General features: G+C 39.5%; 2 protein-coding genes across 4 annotated transcripts; one reads left to right on the forward strand and one right to left on the reverse strand.

The window, feature by feature from the left end:
* Window positions 1-1,124: 1,124 nt before the first annotated feature.
* LOC136233525 (eukaryotic translation initiation factor 4E-1-like) lies at window positions 1,125-3,631 on the forward strand. The gene is made up of 5 exons (XM_066023208.1): window positions 1,125-1,504; window positions 2,622-2,787; window positions 2,873-2,998; window positions 3,133-3,198; window positions 3,284-3,631. The coding sequence occupies exons 1-5, from the start codon at window positions 1,221-1,223 to the stop codon at window positions 3,332-3,334; spliced, it is 693 nt and encodes a 230-aa protein (XP_065879280.1). The 5' UTR covers window positions 1,125-1,220; the 3' UTR covers window positions 3,335-3,631.
* A 123-nt stretch (window positions 3,632-3,754) lies between these two features.
* On the reverse strand, window positions 3,755-9,060 carry LOC136233524 (transcription factor GTE12). 3 transcript variants are annotated; one of them, XM_066023206.1, is made up of 11 exons: window positions 8,834-9,060; window positions 7,157-7,922; window positions 5,698-5,761; window positions 5,484-5,624; window positions 5,335-5,396; window positions 5,173-5,233; window positions 5,002-5,079; window positions 4,786-4,907; window positions 4,636-4,702; window positions 4,318-4,439; window positions 3,755-4,230 (listed from the first exon to the last, which is right to left on the reverse strand). In XM_066023206.1, exons 1-11 carry the CDS (start codon window positions 8,839-8,841, stop codon window positions 3,985-3,987), a joined length of 1,737 nt encoding a protein of 578 aa, XP_065879278.1. In that variant the 5' UTR covers window positions 8,842-9,060; the 3' UTR covers window positions 3,755-3,984. The 3 variants fall into 3 exon arrangements, with proteins under 3 accessions (XP_065879278.1, XP_065879277.1, XP_065879279.1); XM_066023205.1 differs by having other exon boundaries at window positions 4,996-5,079; window positions 8,834-9,059; XM_066023207.1 differs by having other exon boundaries at window positions 4,996-5,079; window positions 7,157-8,039; window positions 8,834-9,058.
* Window positions 9,061-19,050: the final 9,990 nt, after the last annotated feature.

Genomic DNA, 19,050 nt, shown 5'->3' on the forward strand with positions numbered 1-19,050 from the left:
AGGAGATGGAGAAATATCTACTTCTGAGCTCCCAGGTTCCCGGCAGATGCCAAAGCATTGATAGCAGTAGTTGGGGCATTAGCTTCTCCCGCCTCTGGGGCTTCGAATGCAGTAAATTGATCCAATTTGGTTCCAGATGCTACTCATTGGTTTTCGTTATTGGTTCCCGTTCCTGTGGAGGAATAGAAGTAAGTACTTTTTTAGCAGTTCCTTCCCTTGGAGAAAGGAATGAAGTGGTTCTTGCTTGGATCACTCTATGTAATGAGATTGAGAATCTCATAGCAATTGGTCAATTGGTACTGTGTGAGAAGAAATACCATACCGCTAGCAGGCTAGAGCTGCTTCTTTCAAACTACTATTCTTTACGTCAAACTACTATTAGTTAGCTCAAACCACCTTTCTTCAACAAAGATGGTCTCCCCATCGCACTTCCTTCCTCTTAGCTCTTAGAATAGCTGATCAACGAGATCGTATAAGCCCAGGTATCATCTGATACCGGTATCAGTGGCTATGGTAAAAGTGCTTTCCAATCCGTCACGTCGTCCCATCCTCTTAACGCGAGGAGCTTTACGAAGTTATTTATTTGCATGGTAATCTATTTAGAGCTTAGACGTTCTTACTCTTCTGTTCTTACTTTTCTTTATATCCGGCAATTTTGCCACTTCTCTACCAACTCCCTTGCATTTCTTTCCATATCATCCCAATATAATCCAGCAATTCTATCCTTCCTGACTAGAGGTGCTGGTTCGAGTCCAGCTCGTGACAAGGCCTTTTTGGTCATATACCTTGGTCTTGCTCTATGATGGGCAATTGACTCTTTAAAGTCAGAGATGCGGGGTTTGCCTGTGTTGTATCTTCCTTTCCCTTACCTTTCTTTCCGAGAAGTAATTAGGTAACGAATAGAGGACTTCTTTCGCTGTCTGTTGTGAGATTAACTTACTTCAGTAAGCTCAAGAAAAGCAAGATTGACTCATATCTTATTACTATACGATATTAATTACTCTATTCTTTTATTGAGTTTTTTGCGTTAGAAATCCATTTAGGTCTATTGGGCTAAGTACGGATCTGATCAACTTATCCGGATCCATTTAGGTCTCTTAAATATCCGGGTTTAGCTGTTGCCATCACAATCTGGATTCTTTCCTCAATTTTCACCAGGTAACCTAAACCTCTCTGCATAATCAAGGGACGACAGGAGCACAAGCGAAATCCAAGCAAAAATGGCGGTGGAAGAGCCACTGAAATCATCGCTACCAACCACAGAAGAAACTGTTAATCCAAAATCTCTGGATGATGTAAACAATGATGAGCCAGAGGAAGGAGAGATCTTGGACGATGACGAATCTTCCAGCAAGAAATCGACCGCTGTTATCTACGAGCCGCATCTTCTTGAGAATCAATGGACGTTTTGGTTTGATAATCCATCTGCCAAATCCAAACAAGCCACCTGGGGAAGCTCTATGCGGCCTGTCTTCACTTTTGGCACTGTTGAGGAATTTTGGAGGTGAAAGATCTTTCCTTCTCTTTCTTCTTTTCTTCAGATATATCTTTAGCTTTTATGATGTAAAATGAAGCTTATTGCTGTTCTTGTTGGTTCGATTTGCTTTTCTAATTGACTAAATAGAGATCAGGTGGATTTGTTTTCTTGTTCAGTCTGTCTCCTGTCTTATAATTGTGTTGGTGATAAACTAGAAGATTGCTTAATGAAAAAGATCTCGATGCATTTCTTTATTTGTTTGTGCAATGCATATATTGCCTTGATAAATCAATAGTGGACAGGTCTAGTATGTATCTGTTGGTATTAAATGCATATAATTGGAGTCGTATCCGCTTGTTCTCTGAAAACATGGAGATTATCTTGGAAACTATAAACTGCTTAAAGACAAGCAATTGCTCATATCCTTTCTTTCATTTCAATTCGATTGTCTTAGATCAAGTAGATGCTGTCTAATTTTAAAATGAAGGATGGTAATTTTGTTAGGTTATTTCAGGTAATAAAAGGTTTCTATTTTGTGTTATTCGTATGAAGTGATGCCAAGAAGTGAAGGTTTGTTCATGTTGGTGCTTGGTTTTGCGAAATGGTAGTCATTACATTGACAGCATGATATAGCCATTAACTTTTACTCTGCTGAGTTGGACATTGCTTGATGCCAATTTCATGCATATTGTTGTGTATATGATAGCTTAATCATAAGCATAATTTTAGGAGTTTAGATAACAAATTGGAACATTTTATGCAAAAAATTCTGTGCCAGAATGATGCTACTTGTGCAGTGTGAAGAACTCTACAAGGCCTTCTGTTCTATTGATAATATTCTCTCTATTCCCTTCTGGAAGTAAAAAAAAAAAAAAAAAAAAGCATTTTGCTTTATAACTGTGCTGTTGAATATAAAATATAAATTTGGAGTATTCGTAAAGTGGATATTCTTCTCTTCAGTCAGTTGAAGATAGATTTGGTCCTGTTGAATAGCTGCAATTCTATATTGTTGTTCAGCTGAAGAAAACGAAACTGATAATTTCCTGGCTGTCAAACCTATTCATTTTACTTGGTTTCTTAACTATTAAGGTTTCACCTTAGGTATTGGTTTTTTTCTTTCCCTAACTTGTCAATGTGTATGCAGTGTTTACAATAATATACATCATCCAAGCAAGCTGGCAGTAGGAGCGGACTTCTATTGTTTCAAATATAAAATTGAGCCAAAGTGGGAGGATCCTATTTGTTCCAATGGAGGGAAGTGGACTATAACCTTTTCCAAAGGGAAATCCGATACCTCTTGGTTGCATACGGTATGTTCATATTCTTTCAAGCTACTACTTAATTCTGCATGTCCTCTGATAGAGCTTCTTATTTCCTTTACACATTTGTGTTTAGTTGCTGGCTATGATTGGAGAGCAATTTGATCATGGAGATGAAATCTGTGGAGCAGTTGTTAACGTTAGGGCTAGGCAGGAAAAGGTATCTATTTGGACCAAGAATGCTCCCAATGAAGCTGCTCAGGTAACTGATTTTATTGAATTAACACTCCTAGTAACTTGGTAATTATTTCTTAGTAAAACCGTAAGATATTGTGCTCCTAGGGATTGTTGTGATGATGTAGCTGTATCCTCTAAACTCCATTTTGTAATGTGCAGCTGAGCATTGGAAAGCAGTGGAAGGAGTTCCTTGATTACAATGAAACTATCGGATTCATATTCCATGTAAGATGCAGTACTTTTGAGGCTTTAGGTTGTGATGAACCAACTTAAAAAGATGCTAATGTGTGTATTTTGTTTCCTGGTTCAGGACGATGCAAAGAAGCACGACAGAGGTGCCAAGAATCGCTACACAGTATGAGTTGTACAGACGGTTTATTCTTGTGGAGCTATGAAAACCATTTCATAACACACCAATAGCCTAGAGATGCCAACGTAGAACAATTTCTGTTTAACTGTTTGTTCATCTGATGGATGCCAATGCCATCTAGTTTTAGCTACAATGATTTTGAAGTCCGCTTTTCTTCTTTCATTAGATTTACTTGTATCCAAATTATAATTTCCAATCATAGTACTATTTGTAAGGCTTTGCACAAATGAATGTTCAACCTATGAAGCTATGAACAGATGATACAAGGTTACGGTTTCAGGCACCAAATGTAGTTTTAAAAACTCATTACATTTTGTTTGTTTGTTAGAAGAGCTCTGGTATGTACGGCGCAACAATTAATTAAGTTCAACTAATACATAAACAGATACAAATTTAAGTACTCTTGTACGACGCAACAATTAATTAAGTTCAACTAATACATAAACAGATACAAATTTAAGTACTCTTGTACGACTTCGCCTTATAAATACTTAAACTGAACATTCATAACCTACAAAAATACCATCATTTACAATGTCTCGCTGGAAAAACCTATTAACAAAAGAACAATACAAACTCCACTCTTCTTTTTTTCTTTTTTCTTTTTTTTTTTCTTTTTCCTTTTCTAAATCCAAAGCTATTTAGAATATCTCTCCTTCCTCTTCATCCCCGTTTAATACATCATCCACATCCTCAATATCATCATCTTTTATATAGAGACCCAACCTCTCCAGTGGACTCCCAAATTGAGTTCCTTGGATCTCTCGCTTGGCCATTTCAGCCCCTTTACGCCTAAAACTGAAACCATAGGATAGAGTACATCCACTAATCTTCTCAAGTTCTTTTACAATATCCAGATTCAGCACGATATCAGCAGTTTTCTCCATCTGAAAACACCAACATCTCAACATTAGGCTGAGATTCTATGTAAAAACAGCATACGATAAATTTTCCAACAACTAAAAAACTCTAACCTTCTGCAAAGCAATTCTAGCAGCCTCCCTTTCTTTCTCCCTTTGTTTTTTCAACTCAAGTTCTTCCCTCTTCCGAGAGGCAGCTTCTGCTTCTCTGATTCGGGCTTCAATCCATGCCTTCTCTGCATTACCTCAGATTATCATGATTTGCTCAAGCCATCAATATAAAACATTGCAGGACACAAGATCATGAAAGAGGGATTAAATTGGACAGGCAGCAACAAATGTACAGAAACTTCATCCATGCCTACTAGCAAGAGGGAGACGATAAAAAAAAATGAAAAAGGGACATTCAATTTATACGCTAAATTACATTACCTTCACGCTGCCTCTTTTCCAATCTTTCCTTCTCTTGCTGCAGCTTTACTGGATCAGCCTTGTCACCCTAATAACAATCATGAAAATCCACAATTTAAAATGGAAACCAATAATATTCTCAGCTGAGTGAGGAAATAGAATAGTCATTACTTGATCAAGAAGTGTCTTATGCTGCGCTTTCAAGATGGTATCTGCAAAGCGACGCTTTAACATGGCAGCACGGAGAGCCTTTGTTGGGGACAATTGTACATCAAAAATCGGAGGTTTCCATCCTAACCACAACAAAAGGAAAACATTGGGCGACAATATAATTTAAAGAAAATTAAGATAACGATTAAACTGACGAAAAGATAAACTAACCTTCACCTGAAGTGGCATCTGTTGCAGGAGTCATAAGCTGAGAGCTCGGGCACATATATTCATCATCCAAACCACTTACAGCCCCTTCAAATATAGATCCCATAATCGTCCAATTATCAGGTCATCCAAAACTTGGTATTGGAACATCAGAAGATATATAATTTAAGATTTGCTCACCATCAGAATCTGGATCTGACTTGCTCATCTGTGATGTTGACATGCTTTTTCCCCGAACAGCCTACATTTGTATCAATCACAACAAATCGTCAATTCGTCAGCATTTCATGTCAAGGAACATTCAACAATATTTTTGCCCGAGGAAAATGGATAATAAAATACCAGTTTTGAGGTATCCGTGCTACACGTGTGATCTCTTCCTGAAGATCTCTCACACGTGATACCTAAACCAGTACATGAACATATAAGCAAGGTAACTACAAAAAGTGCTGAAATACAAGAGTAAAACCTAGAAATAGATGACTAATAACCTGAAGTAGCATTGGCTGAATCACTGTGAAGGCTGCATCGACAGGCACTCCTCCCACATTTACCACATTTATCAGCAACTATACTAAGTGATGGGTTGACATTGGCAGGGGCACATGTTTGTCTTCCATCACTATCAGTGCCTATAAGACACATTGCCAGTTAGCTCCAATAAAGAGCCACATAAAGCAGAAACTATATTCTGCCACTTCATACCTTTTTGAGAATTATGCTCCACTGCCTTTTTTATGCAGTTCTCAATTGGTTTAGAAAGCTTCACCTATTTAAAAACGAAGATTAGTGATATATGAGAGCAACATTACACACATAGCATATCAGCATAAGTATATATGCTAATCACTGTTATTAGAATCTTACAATTATCTATTCAAACAATTCGATTCAATTCAGCTCTATGTCGAGCCGAATCTAAATTATAACAGAAGCTTACGATTCGCGCACGTGACTTCGGCGCATAGTGCACCAGGCGCCAGCCTTAGAACCTTGACATCCCTAATGCAGGCGAAACCGACGTGCCTTGGTGAGTTAGGGGCAATTTTAGGGTTTTTTACAGTTAGCATATATTATACAACTGTAATACGAACTGAGGGTTCCAAATAAGCAAAAGAAACTAATATTAGAAGAGGAAGAGATTATACACTAAACGTTTTAATTAATTAGAAGAGGAAGAGACAGTCTTATTAGAAGAGAAAGAAGCATAGTACAACATAAACACAGAAGTTGAATTCAAACAGAAGAAACTGATTTTGTTGATTAGGATAGAGAGGATCAGTTTCATGATCAAGAGTTTAATGATGCTTTAGATGAGTGCGATAGCAATGATGAGTGATGAAGTTGGAGTGTTTTGATGAGTAGAGCTTACAATTTTGAATTCAACTTTAGCTTTCTAATATGGGGTTTATTTTGCATTTTAGAATTTATTTATACTTAAGAATAGTATCATGATTTAGTATTCATTGCATTTTTATGTTAGTTTTAGTTTTTACAATTTTTGTTTTTGTAGGTGCACCTTGTCTCCATATGGAGCGCACCATCACCTTGCACCATGTGCCTTTAATAATTCACGATTCAAATCATACTATTCAATTCAATTCAGCTCTATTTCTAGCCGGATCCTCATCACCATTCATCAAAAATTTCAACACTAACTACTAAACTAGCTCTCCTATCAAAGCAAACTAGCTACATTCGACCATTATCAAGTTATCAACTCAAACTAGTTCCATTCAATCATTATCAAGTTGACAACTAGGCAAAAAAACAGAGTCGGAAACTCAAACTCTCTGATTTGGGAATTAGTTTTATTAGGATTGCATTTGCATTAGATTTGAATTTTAAGTAATTGGTTGATATGATTTCGTTTTTGACATTAAAATTGTATTTCTAGACTAATATTTGATAATATTTTGAGTTGAACATTGTAAATATTTTATTTTTTTTTAGTATCATGAATTTGAACCAAATCTTACAGTTCGATTTCATTCACAATTCACAAAAAGTGGATTCAATTCAAGAGTCGACTCTCGATTTGACAACTATGCTGCTAATGCATGTAAATTAAGAACCAGACAATTGACAAGCTTTTATAATTGAACTGAGTAACTATGAGAGCATAATAGCACAAGTCATCAAAGATCTGGAAGGAATAACTTACTTCTGCAGCCCTTACATTTGAGGAACTCCTAACTGCCTTATCTTCAGAAGATTTTGTTTTCTTGGATAAACCAATATTCTTCAAAGGTGGAGTATCAGGAGAATTCTGGCTTGTATCACTAGTTTCCTTTATCTTCACCCTTGAAAATTTCCCACCAACAGATTTGGATGCTTCACGATTCCATTTTTCCTCTAGGGATTTCCACTTTGTCTCAAAAATCCTTTTCAACGTCACTGCAATTGTATGGACATAGTTCGTTGGAGGATTATACAACATTGCATTTGAGAAAGTCAGTCTGACATCAGCTGCAAATTCATCAGTTCCACAATACAGACTCCTTTCCAGCTTAGAGCTTATCGTCCCTAAATCCATGGGCTTTGATATGATTGAAAAATAGTCGGGAATATTAAGTGCCACAGGATCCACCGGCTCTCTAAAAACCCAACCAGATGGATGAGTTATCAGTGATTTTACAAGAGAAAAACACTGTTGCATCACACCACGATCCATCTTCTGCTTCTTCATGGATTGAAGCTCTTCCATCATTTTCTGCTTCTTCATGGGTTGAAGCTCTTCCATTCCTGATGGACTACGCCTATTGGAAACTTGCACAGTACAATTGTGCTTAACATTCTGGCCATTATATGAATTCTCCGATACACTGCATGCAGTCTTGCATATCTTTCTTGCAGGAGCAGCTTCTATAATTTGGGAGGAAAACTTAATCCTCAACTTCTTGGCTACTACAGGCTCAGCAGCAATCATTCTGATTATTTGCAAGAACACAAGATGCACGTCAAATATTCCTAGGTTTCAGAAACCATATAAAAATTTGCCTCCTAACAAAATAAAATCAACATGAACCATAACCGAGTCGCAGATCCTGTCACAAGTATTAAACAGACAGTCACGTCATAAATATTAACAATAAACTCAAGAGGAAAATATAAATTGCAAGGCAAGAAACTCTTTTGCGAGTCTAAAAGTTCATCAGCAATGAGTTTGATAGCATACAGTCATGACGTACTTCAAATTATAAAGAAAACCCCAAAAAGAGTACCTTTGGCTACTCCGTGGATGGGTTTATCAAACTACATGCAAATAAATAGAAGACTAAATTTGGTTCCATGAAGATGATGGGATTGCTAAAAGTATCAAATGAAAACGCTAAAGGCAAACATGCAAAACATACTAGTTCTTCGAGAAAAGAAAAAAAAATCATCAAATCAGGAATACCATACATATCAAGAATAACCATACTAGATAAAATAACCATACATATTAAGAATTAATTACTCTAACGAATTAGCAAATTGCAAGCATCTGAAGCCACATCGAGATTTTCGAATATACAAATAAATTAAAAAGGGAAAAGAACCAAATCGAAGGCGAAAACTCAATCTTCGATTTCCCACCATTTTTTGTCAATTATTTTCTGTCAAAAGTGATTTGATGATTCACGCAATGTAAATTTTCATACCAAAGACATTTTACAAAAGGAAAGAAAGAAGTAAACAAAATCCTTATCAGAGATCACAAACAACTTAACAAAGGTCCTCGATAAATAAAAAGACAAACAATTGAAAATTGAAACTCACAAAAACTATAAATCTTCCCAGCAACTTAGTAGCAAAGATAAAACCAAAAAAGAGCTTTAGGGTTTTGGAAAACACTTACGAAGACATAATCGGAGGACGGAGAAAAACTGGATCCGTCGCACAGAAAGAAAAAACAAAGATGCAAGAAGCAAAGATCTATTCGATGCAAAGACAGAAAAATAGAGAGGAAAAGCGAAGGGTTTAGAGTGACAGTATCGAGAGTGAGCTGCCTCTAGGGTTTTTGGCTCTCATATCTCTCTCGCTGGCTCTCTATCCCTCAACTCGTGTATTGACCCGAGCGAGACTCGGTTTTGGTATATCCTTGGAAAATCCGTAACTATTACCTTGTTCCAGTAGAATTACATTTCCACCCCTAATAATGTCGGTTAGTCAAACAGAATGCTTCTGTCCCAAGCATGTCAAATTTGTCAAAATAAATCACCTACTTGAATAAAAATAAGTGAACTGCCATTTACCGCCCCCTAATTTACTTATCACAGTAGTTGTTGTTTTTTTTTTTTTTTTTTTTTTTTTTTGACAGTTTTACCCTTTTCATTATTTGAACTAAAACAAACCAAAACCTCTCAAATCCTCTCAAGCATTTTTAGATTTCCAAAAACCCGACCTAAAACGACATGGCACCAAAACAAGGAAATGGAAAACGCTTCATGACGATTTCGGTATGTTTTTTTTTTCAATTAATCGTTTGAAAACACGAGTTTCGTCTCCGAAATCGGAGACGAAACTCGGCCAAATTGGCCTAAACGGGTGCAGATCCCGTTTTGGCCTAGCGACGAATGCATGAACTATGCGTTCGGCGCTAGGCCGAAATGGGATCGCCACCCCGTTCCTACTATAAGAGAAACGGGTGGCGCACCTGTTCAGTCCTAGGGCCAACCATGTGTCGCCGCCCGTTTTGGCCTACAGCGGGGTGGTGTGAGTCACCCGTCCAGGCCAAAAACGGGCTATTTTTAAATTTTTTTTTATATCGATACCGGGACGTCAGTGGACGGACCCAAAATAGTAAAAAAATTCAAAAACGTACAATTGAAGATTAGAAATAAAAAAAATGTAGTTAATTGGTTTGTTTGTTCATTTATAGGCTGACATTGCTGAGGGTGCTTCTGGACACCGGCATACTTCCAGACGTGCTGTTACTGCTTCTGCTCGGAGGATTCGGACCGAGCAGACATTGATGGGGGACGCCCAGAGGGCACACGATGCACACGAGGCTCGTGTTGGATATCAGGAGCAGGTTGATGATGTAGAGATGGACGCAGATGACTCTATGCCTCCTCCGAGTGCTGATACTATCCCAGTACCCCCTGGCATAGTGACGAGGGGTCGAGACGAACGTTTTACTGCTGCAGCAGGGTCATCTTCTGGTATGAAATCACAACTTACATTATAAAATTATTTTTGTATTAGTTGAATTTAGTTATTATTATATGATTTACTCTGTATTAGTTGAAATACAAAAATATTCTGTAATTCGTGTACTGTAATTTTAGGTAGCAGCAAATGCTTCAGGAGTGCTGCTGAGGATGACTGGATTGTGAAGACCCCCATCCTCGAGGGTCCAGTTTGATGGAGCTGTGATCCCCGAGCTTTCTAGGACATATTGCATGTGCTATCTGGAGCGGGCAGGATAGGGGCATCCTTAGGTGCCAGACCAGAGCATGTTATTATGGGAAGATGGTGTTATGGCACAGCGATGCTTCTGAGGAGATCTGGTCGCATATCGAGTCGTCTGGGTTGTCCCATCTTCCAGCTATCATATACGGCCACATCGATGCACCTCTGATTACTGCTTTTGCGGAGTGAAGGCAGCCAGACACGTCATCATTCCACATGTCGTTCGGTGAGATGAGCCTTCTGTTGCATGACGTGTGGCAGCTTTTGCGCATCCCTGTAGATGGGGACATGGTGACTGCTGAGATGGGTCCGGAGGAGCTCCAGTCATGTGTAATGGACTTGTTTGGGATGACTCGGGTAGAGTTATTGGTCGGTCACTATTTTTTCGGCGGTATTCGAGTGGCTTCCGTCATGGAGTATTGTCAGGGAGATCGGATTCCCGATGCCCAGGCTACAGCTTGGACGTGGCTGATGCTTGGTTCCACCTTGTTCGTAGACAATAATGGTGACCGCATCTGACCTTCCTGCCTGTTGGAGGTGCAGGACTCGACAGTTGGAGCCATGGGATTCTCGTGGGGCTCGGCTGCACTAGCATATTTATACCGTCATTTAGGTATTGCTAGTAGAGGAGACTACGGCAGATCATTAGATGTCTGACATTGCTTCAGGCATGGATTTATAGGTACTTCCCATGCTTCAAGCCTCATCAGGAGGGAGTTGACGTGGACCCCGATCTTCCTAGGGCTTCCATGTGGACATCCATCGTGTTAAAGAAGAGTGATGAGAGGCTGGGATCATATCGAGCCCGGATTGATAGATTGATAGCGGACGAGGTACAATTCACTTAGTTTCCATTTATTTATTAATATTTTGATTTACTTGTATGTTAATTTAGTTGTATATATCTATAGGTGATGTGGATGTCATATGGTCCTGAGGCCATTACGGGTACCCCGAGGACGACATACGCCGGCTGGATACGATACAAGGATGTGATCGAGCCGTACATACCGGGCAGATGCCTTCGCCAGTTGGGCTACGTGCAGACCATCCCTAGACCGATATTAAGGCCTTCCAAGGTCGTACGTCTCTGGTCTACCAAACAGTATCGGGTAGATGTGCCGTATGTGATGTCGCCGGATTGTTGGGACTCGTTTCCCGAGTTGGCTATGCTGATATTATCTCGATTCACGCCAGCATGGATTCCATCGGCTTGTGAAGATCAGTACATGAATTGGTACTATCGAGATTCACATCCTCGTCTAATTTCGAATATTACTGGACCCGCACCGACTGTTCATACTCGATCAAACAGTGAGATTATAAGTGATTTTGTTTTTAATTTACTGATTTTCAAATATGAAATGATATTTGCCAGAGTTTGAAATAATATTTGTTAAGTCTGTGTTTTTTCTTCTTTCAGTGGGTTATGAAGGAAATTAAGGCTAAGGTATAGCAGCGGAAATATAAAAATTTTAGCCTACTTCCTTTTAACCATAGGATCCGTTAATCGTTATTTCATATAAAGAGGGATAAGAAGAAATACGTTTCGATGATCAATCTACCGTTGCAAACGAAGTGCCCACAACTTCAAAGGAGATGTAAACTGTTTACCAATCTGCCCCTATCCAAAACAAACCTTCCAGACCTCTGAACGACAATCCATTCGGTGGAAACGTGGAAGAATATGTCTAGAAGCTACTGTCCAAATATCGCGACGATCCGACGGTTCAATCTCCGGGAATCCACGAAAGAGTGAACTGACCTGATGTAGGCGAAGAAAAACGAATTTCTCCCTTTTGATTGTTTTTCTTTCTTTCGTGAACACGGTGAGATTAAGTTAGAATCAACCCTTATGAGATGCAACCAAATTAGATTGCCTCTAATTAACCAACACAAGATCAAGGAGAAAGAGGGATGAATAAGATTAATCAATCGATGGGATGCCGTATGAATTCTTGTCCACGAACTAGGGGATGGGAATTCTTTTTCTCTCTCTAATGAGCAATTTCGAAAATCACTATAGGGGGAGGTTATGGGCTTAGTCGAAATTCACTATAGGGAGGGGTATATATATATTAGCTTGTATCTAAACCCTAGTTAGATAGGAATAGGTTACTTAATAGGAATCCGATTCGGAAAAAGATTCCTAATTATTATCTCACTATATATCTAATATATTTAGGATAATAATAAATAACATAATTGGATAATAATAGGAGAATATTAATCTAATTAAAACTCCTAATTAAATTATCTCTTAATTAATTTAATTCATAATCCTAATCTAATTAGGATTAATGGAATAAAATTAATTTCTTACTAACATATATAAATTTCGGCCCCCTCCTAGTATTTGGGCCTTACTGGGCTTAATTGGGCTTCCATCTATTAATCATATCCATCTCTCTTTTGGTTCCAAGTCTTATGTGTGATCCATTAGGTCCTTACTACTTCTGGCCGTATGCAACCTATTAAATTAATTTCTTCAAGAATTATATTTAATCCCTTGCATAACGGAATGATGTACAGAGTATGTTATTGGCAAGTCCGTAATCATTCCCCCAGAGTCTGTTAAGAAGACAGGTTGATTCTGTCGTTAACCCTTCCGTATTAGTTACGGTATAATACGATCCTTTATCAACTACATCCTTGAACTGAATCTTATGACTATGGGTAATGTCAAGTCACATATAGCGAGACGTTCGTTTTACTTGTTATTGGCCGAGTCAACTCAAAAAGATAGGTTAAGTGAAATCTGTATTTCTACTCTTAAGCTATCACCTTGCAAGGGTTTAGAGTCAAGTCTTCCACAAGCGATCCTTGGATGTATCTCCCATTAATCGGGAGTGATAAATGCTCAATCCAATGTATAACTACCCTGAAATTACTTCCTGTGACACCCAACCTTTGCAGTTCACACCCCAAAGTCATCTCTGTTAAGGATCGTGGGACCACAGGATCAAAGTCTCACATTCGGTAATTCAGGATGACCAATTAACATTCCTTTGAGTCTGAGGATTAGTTATACCTATTAATACCAATGAGATGAACAGTTGACAAGGATGAATCTACCCATCCTGTTATCTCAAGTCGGATCCCCAATCCTAATGAACAACGTTTCACCGGATCTATGTAACTGTCCAGATATCTATATATGTGAAGCTTGTGAGATCAGCTTTCTGTCGGACAGAAGACATTGTTACATACAAGTCTCAACTGTGATATATCAATCCTAAATATATCACTTGACTTGGGGTGGTTTTAAGTTTATTAGTTTATTATAAAGTTTTGTCTCACTTCATGCTTGTATCAACACTTTATAATCACTTTAAACAAACTTACGGATTTCCTTTTATTAGACTTTATTTAGTGCTTAAAAGGGATTGCCTTTATATAGTTATAAAACATATATCTCATTAAAACAAATGATATAAAGAACAATTCATTTACAATAAGTTTGTATCCTGCAACAATTGACTATAGGACACAAAACCCCAACATACTCCCACTTGGACTAAAGCCAATTGTTTCTAAAACTTATCCCAGTAGAAGTTAAATGACGATCATGTACTTTATGGGTTGAAGGCTTTGTCAACGGATCTGCAACGTTGTCCTCTGTAGGTACTCTTTCTATTCTCACATCTCCTCTAGCCACAATCTCTCTTATGATGTGGTATCGCTTTAGGTAGTGCTTGGATGCATTATGAGACTGTGGTTCCTTTGCTTGCGCAATGGCTCCATTGTTATCACAGTACAGAGTAATGGGATTGACAATGTCAGGCACCATACCTAGTTCTGTAATGAACTTTCTAATCCAAACTACTTCCTTTGCTGGTTCCGCAGCAGCGATGTACTCTGACTCGGTCGTAGAGAAAGCTACGCTTCCCTGCTTGGAACTTTTCCAACTGACCGCGCCCCCATTTAGGATAAACAGGTATCCTGATTGGGATTTAAAATCATTCTCATCTGTGAGATGACTAGCGTCTGAAAATCCTTGTATTTTCAGATCTCCTTCTCCGTACACTAGAAACATATCTTTAGTTCTTCTCAAGTACTTAAGAATGTTTTTGATGGCAATCCAATGCTCGTCTCCCGGATTCCCTTGGTAACGACTCGTTACAGATAACGCGAACGCTACGTCGGGTCTAGCGCATAGCATAGCATACTAATCGAACCGATCGCGCTGGCGTACGGGACTACAGCCATGCGTCGTTTGTCATCATCAGTTTTAGGACATTGATGATTGTTTAACTTTACTCTATGTACCATGGGTAAGTTACCTCGTTTCAATTCAAGCATGCTAAACCGATTTAGCACCTTTTCAATGTATGTAGCCTGTGAAAGACCAAGCAGTCTACGTGATCTATCCCTGTAGATCTTTATACCAAGTATATAGGCTGCTTCACCGAGGTCTTTCATTGAGAAGTTACCGGATAACCATATTTTTACTGACTGTAATAGAGCAATGTCATTTCCCATTAACAGTATATCGTCCACATATAGTATAAGAAATGCTATAGAGCTCCCACTTGCTTTCTTGTAAATGCAAGCTTCTTCGCAATTTTGTTCGAAACCAAATTGTTTTATGGTTTCGTCAAAACGCTTGTTCCAGCTTCTAGATGCTTGCTTGAGTCCATAAATGGATCTCTGAAGTTTGCAAACTTTATTTGCATCCTTTGATATGAAACCTTCAGGTTGCATCATGTATACATCCTCAAGCAGGTTTCCGTTTAGGAAAGCTGTTTTCACATCCATTTGCCAAATCTCATAATCAAAATGAGCGGCAATTGCAAGCATGATTCTGATTGATTTGGACATAGCAACGGGAGAGAAGGTTTCGTCATAATCAACACCTTGTTTTTGACGATATCCTTTCGCTACCAACCTAGCCTTGTAGGTGCTAACCTTTCCATCCATGTCAGTCTTCTTTTTGAAGATCCATCTGCACCCAATGGGTTTTATCCCTTCGGGTGGATCAACCAAAGTCCAAACTTGGTTAGTATACATGGAATCCATTTCAGAATCCATGGCCTCAAGCCATGCTTTAGAATCTGGACTAGTAAAAGCCTCTTCGTAGTTTTCGGGTTCGTCGTCTAATACAGGAACCTCGTCATCATCTCCCACTAGAAAACCATATCTAACTGGGAGTTCACGAACTCTTCGTGATCTATGAATAGGTGCCACTAGAGTCTCATCTAATGGGACTTCTTCGGGTACCTCGACCGCCTCCGTTGTTTCAGTCGGCGTTTCTTCCTCTTGAACTTCATCGAGTTCAATCACGCTTCCCTTTTGTGTTTTTTCGAGAAACTCTTTCTCTAAGAAGGTTGCGTGTTTGGATACGATCACTTTCTGATCATCTGGATGATAGAAGTAATATCCCATAGTTTCCTTAGGGTATCCAATGAAGAAACATTTATCAGATCTAGAATCTAATTTGTCGGACGCAACGCGTTTGACACATGCTGAACAACCCCACACTCTCATGAAAGAGAACACGGGTTTCCTACCAACGAACAATTCATATGGCGTGGAACTAGCGGATTTAGTTGGTACTCGATTCAGGGTGAAGAGGGCAGTTTCTAAGGCATAGCCCCAGAACGTCTTTGGAAGTAAGGCCATGCTCATCATGGATCGTACCATATCTAATAGGGTACGATTTCTCCTCTCGGATACACCATTGTGTTGTGGCGTATAGGGAGGTGTCCATTGTGAGCATATCCCACATTCAGTTAGATAATTCAGAAAATCATCAGAAAGATATTCGCCACCTCGATCAGATCGAAGTGTCTTTATTTTCTTTCCTAATTGATTTTCCACTTCATTCTTGAAGCATTTGAACTTGTCAAAAGCTTCTGATTTGTGCCTCATCAAGTAGATATAACCATAGCGAGTATGGTCATCTATGAAGCTAATGAAATATCTGAATCCTCCTCTTGCTTGGACTGACATAGGGCCACATACATCTGAATGAATGAGTCCTAGAGTGTCTGATACACGCTCACCTTTATTGCTAAAGGGTGTCTTTGTCATTTTACCTTTTAAACATGATTCGCATGTTTCCAATGATTCAGAATCAATTGGATCTATAAGCCCATCTGAATGTAGCTTTAGCATGCGTCTCTTGTTTATATGGCCTAAACGACAATGCCACAAGTAAGTTGAATTATCTAGCTTATGTCTTTTGGTATCAATTGCAAAAACAGAAATCTAACACATAAATCCCATTTTGTGATATTCCTGAAAAATAGAAAATCCCATCTCTATAAAATCGCAATGTTTGTTCTTTATCGAAATATAGAACATACCAGATGTTGGAGTACCGGCTTTTTCCCTTCTTGAGGGTAGCTAGGTACACCAAACAGTTTCTTTTCCAATGCCTTTCTTCACCACAGAAGTGGCACTCTACTTTGGGCTTCTTCACTTCCTTTCCCTTAGTTTCATTGGGCACGACTTTCTTACCTTTCTTTATATTGGGCTCAACTGACTTGAGCATATTTGCAAGCTCTTCAAAAGAGGTTTGCAAGTCATTCATCTGATAGTTCATAATGAACTGTGAATAACTCTTTGGGAGGGATTGAAGAATTAAGTCTATGCTCAATTCGTTATCCATCGCAAATCCAATACTAGAAAGTTTGGTAATGTAGCCAATCATCTTGAAGAAACTGCTCGTACCCGCAAAACGACGGTCTCCGTCGACTCTGCCTCACTGACCGTCGCCTCAACAGCCCCGCCAGCCTCCTTTCCTCCTTCGTCGTCGGTGCCTCAACCGAACGTTCATCGCGACGGTTCCTACTACCGTGGAGGGCAGCACGGCGGTCGTCGGGGCCGGACTGGCAGAGGCGGAGGTCACTGGTCCAGTCGTTCCTAATAATTCCAGTAGTGGGCTTTCTCTCCCCCTTGAGCCAGCCAGCTTCAGTGGGCTTCCCCTCCTTGCCCTTGCCCCACATGGCCCAACTACTCTGGACAGGCCCGTGGTCCCTATGCTCCACCAGCCCCCTCACCTCAGCCGGGTTTACTTGGTGCTCGGCCAACCCAACAGGCCCATCTGGCCCAGGACTGCACACCTACCAACATTGAGGTTGCCATGCACACTTTGACTATTACTCCGCCACCGGACTCGTGACACATGGACACCGGAACCACATCCCACATGACGGCGAACGAAGATACACTCACTTCTTATTTAAATAAGAGCCCTAATCATAGTATTATCGTCGAAAATGGTAATTGCATTCCTATAATTGGTCTCGATAGTGCATCATTGTCTAGTAGAAATAAAACCTTGACCTTGAACAACGTTTTGCATGCTCCCAAATTGATTAAAAACATCATCTCTGTGCGAAAATTTATAATTGATAATACTGTGTCTGTGGAATTTGATCCTTTTGGTTTCTATGTGAAGGATTTGCGTACGGGGATGCCTACTATGAGATGTAATAGCACCGGTGATCTATATCCAGTTACATCATATTCTTCATCTGCTTTATCTTATTCTTTTACTGCTTTATCTCCTTCAATTTGGCACAATTGTTTGGGACATCCTGGTTCTAATGTTTTAAGTACCCTTCGGACTAAAAACTTTATTTCTTGCAGTAAATCCTTGGATGCCTCAGTTTGTTCTTCTTGTGTGCTTGGAAAACAAATTAAATTACCATTTTATACTTCCGCAAATTATTCATGCATGCCATTTGATATTGTCCACGGTGATGTTTGGACTTCCCATACTTTGAGTTCTGGCGGTTATCGGTATTATGTGTTATTTCTTGATGATTACACTAAATTTCTATGGACTTTTGCCTTAGCTAATAAATCTCAAGTGTACTCTACCTTTCTCTCTTTTCGTAACCTTGTTCGTACTCAATTCGAACGGAATATTAAAACTTCTCAATATGACAATGGTGGTGAATATAATAATGCCCAATTTCATGATTTTTGCAAATCAAATGGTATGCAATTCTGATTCTCATGTCCTCATACTTCTTCTCAAAATGGAAAATCCGAATGAACCATTCGCACAATAAATGATATTATCCACACATTACTCGCTCATGCTTCCATTCCTCCCTCTTTTTGGCCCCATGCTCTAGGTCACGCCACCTATCTCCTCAACATTTTGCCTCATAAAACCCTCGGGTATATCTCTCCCACACAACTTCTCTATCATCGTTTCCCTAGTTACACTCATTTACGAACTTTTGGTTGTTTATGTTTTCCTCTCATTCCCTCTACTTCTCGCACCAAACTTCAAGCACGGTCTTCACCATGTGTTTTCTTGGGTTACCCGCCAAATCATCGCGGACACAAGTGCTATAACATCTCTACACGCAAAATTATAATTTCACGATACATTATTTTCGATGAATCTCGGTATCCTTTCGCACAAAACCCAACTACTACATCTCCTATCACTTTTAATTCCCCGCCCCAACCTTCTTCTTCTAGCCCCGGGCTTTTCTCCCCGCCAGTCCACTTCCCTCCGCCCACAACTCCCCGCCAGCCCAGCCCTAGACCCACAGACTCTCCTCTCGCCCCCGGCCCACCGAGCCCGCCAAGCCTTCCAGCCTCTCCCCTACTAGTCAGCCCCGTTGGGCAAACTCCTACGGCCCACTCACTTGATCTTGACCTTTCCCCCCTTCTACCACAAATTCCACCACGGCC

Source organism: Euphorbia lathyris, chromosome 6 (assembly GCF_963576675.1).
Source record: "Euphorbia lathyris chromosome 6, ddEupLath1.1, whole genome shotgun sequence".
Classification (NCBI taxonomy): Eukaryota; Viridiplantae; Streptophyta; class Magnoliopsida; order Malpighiales; family Euphorbiaceae; genus Euphorbia; species Euphorbia lathyris.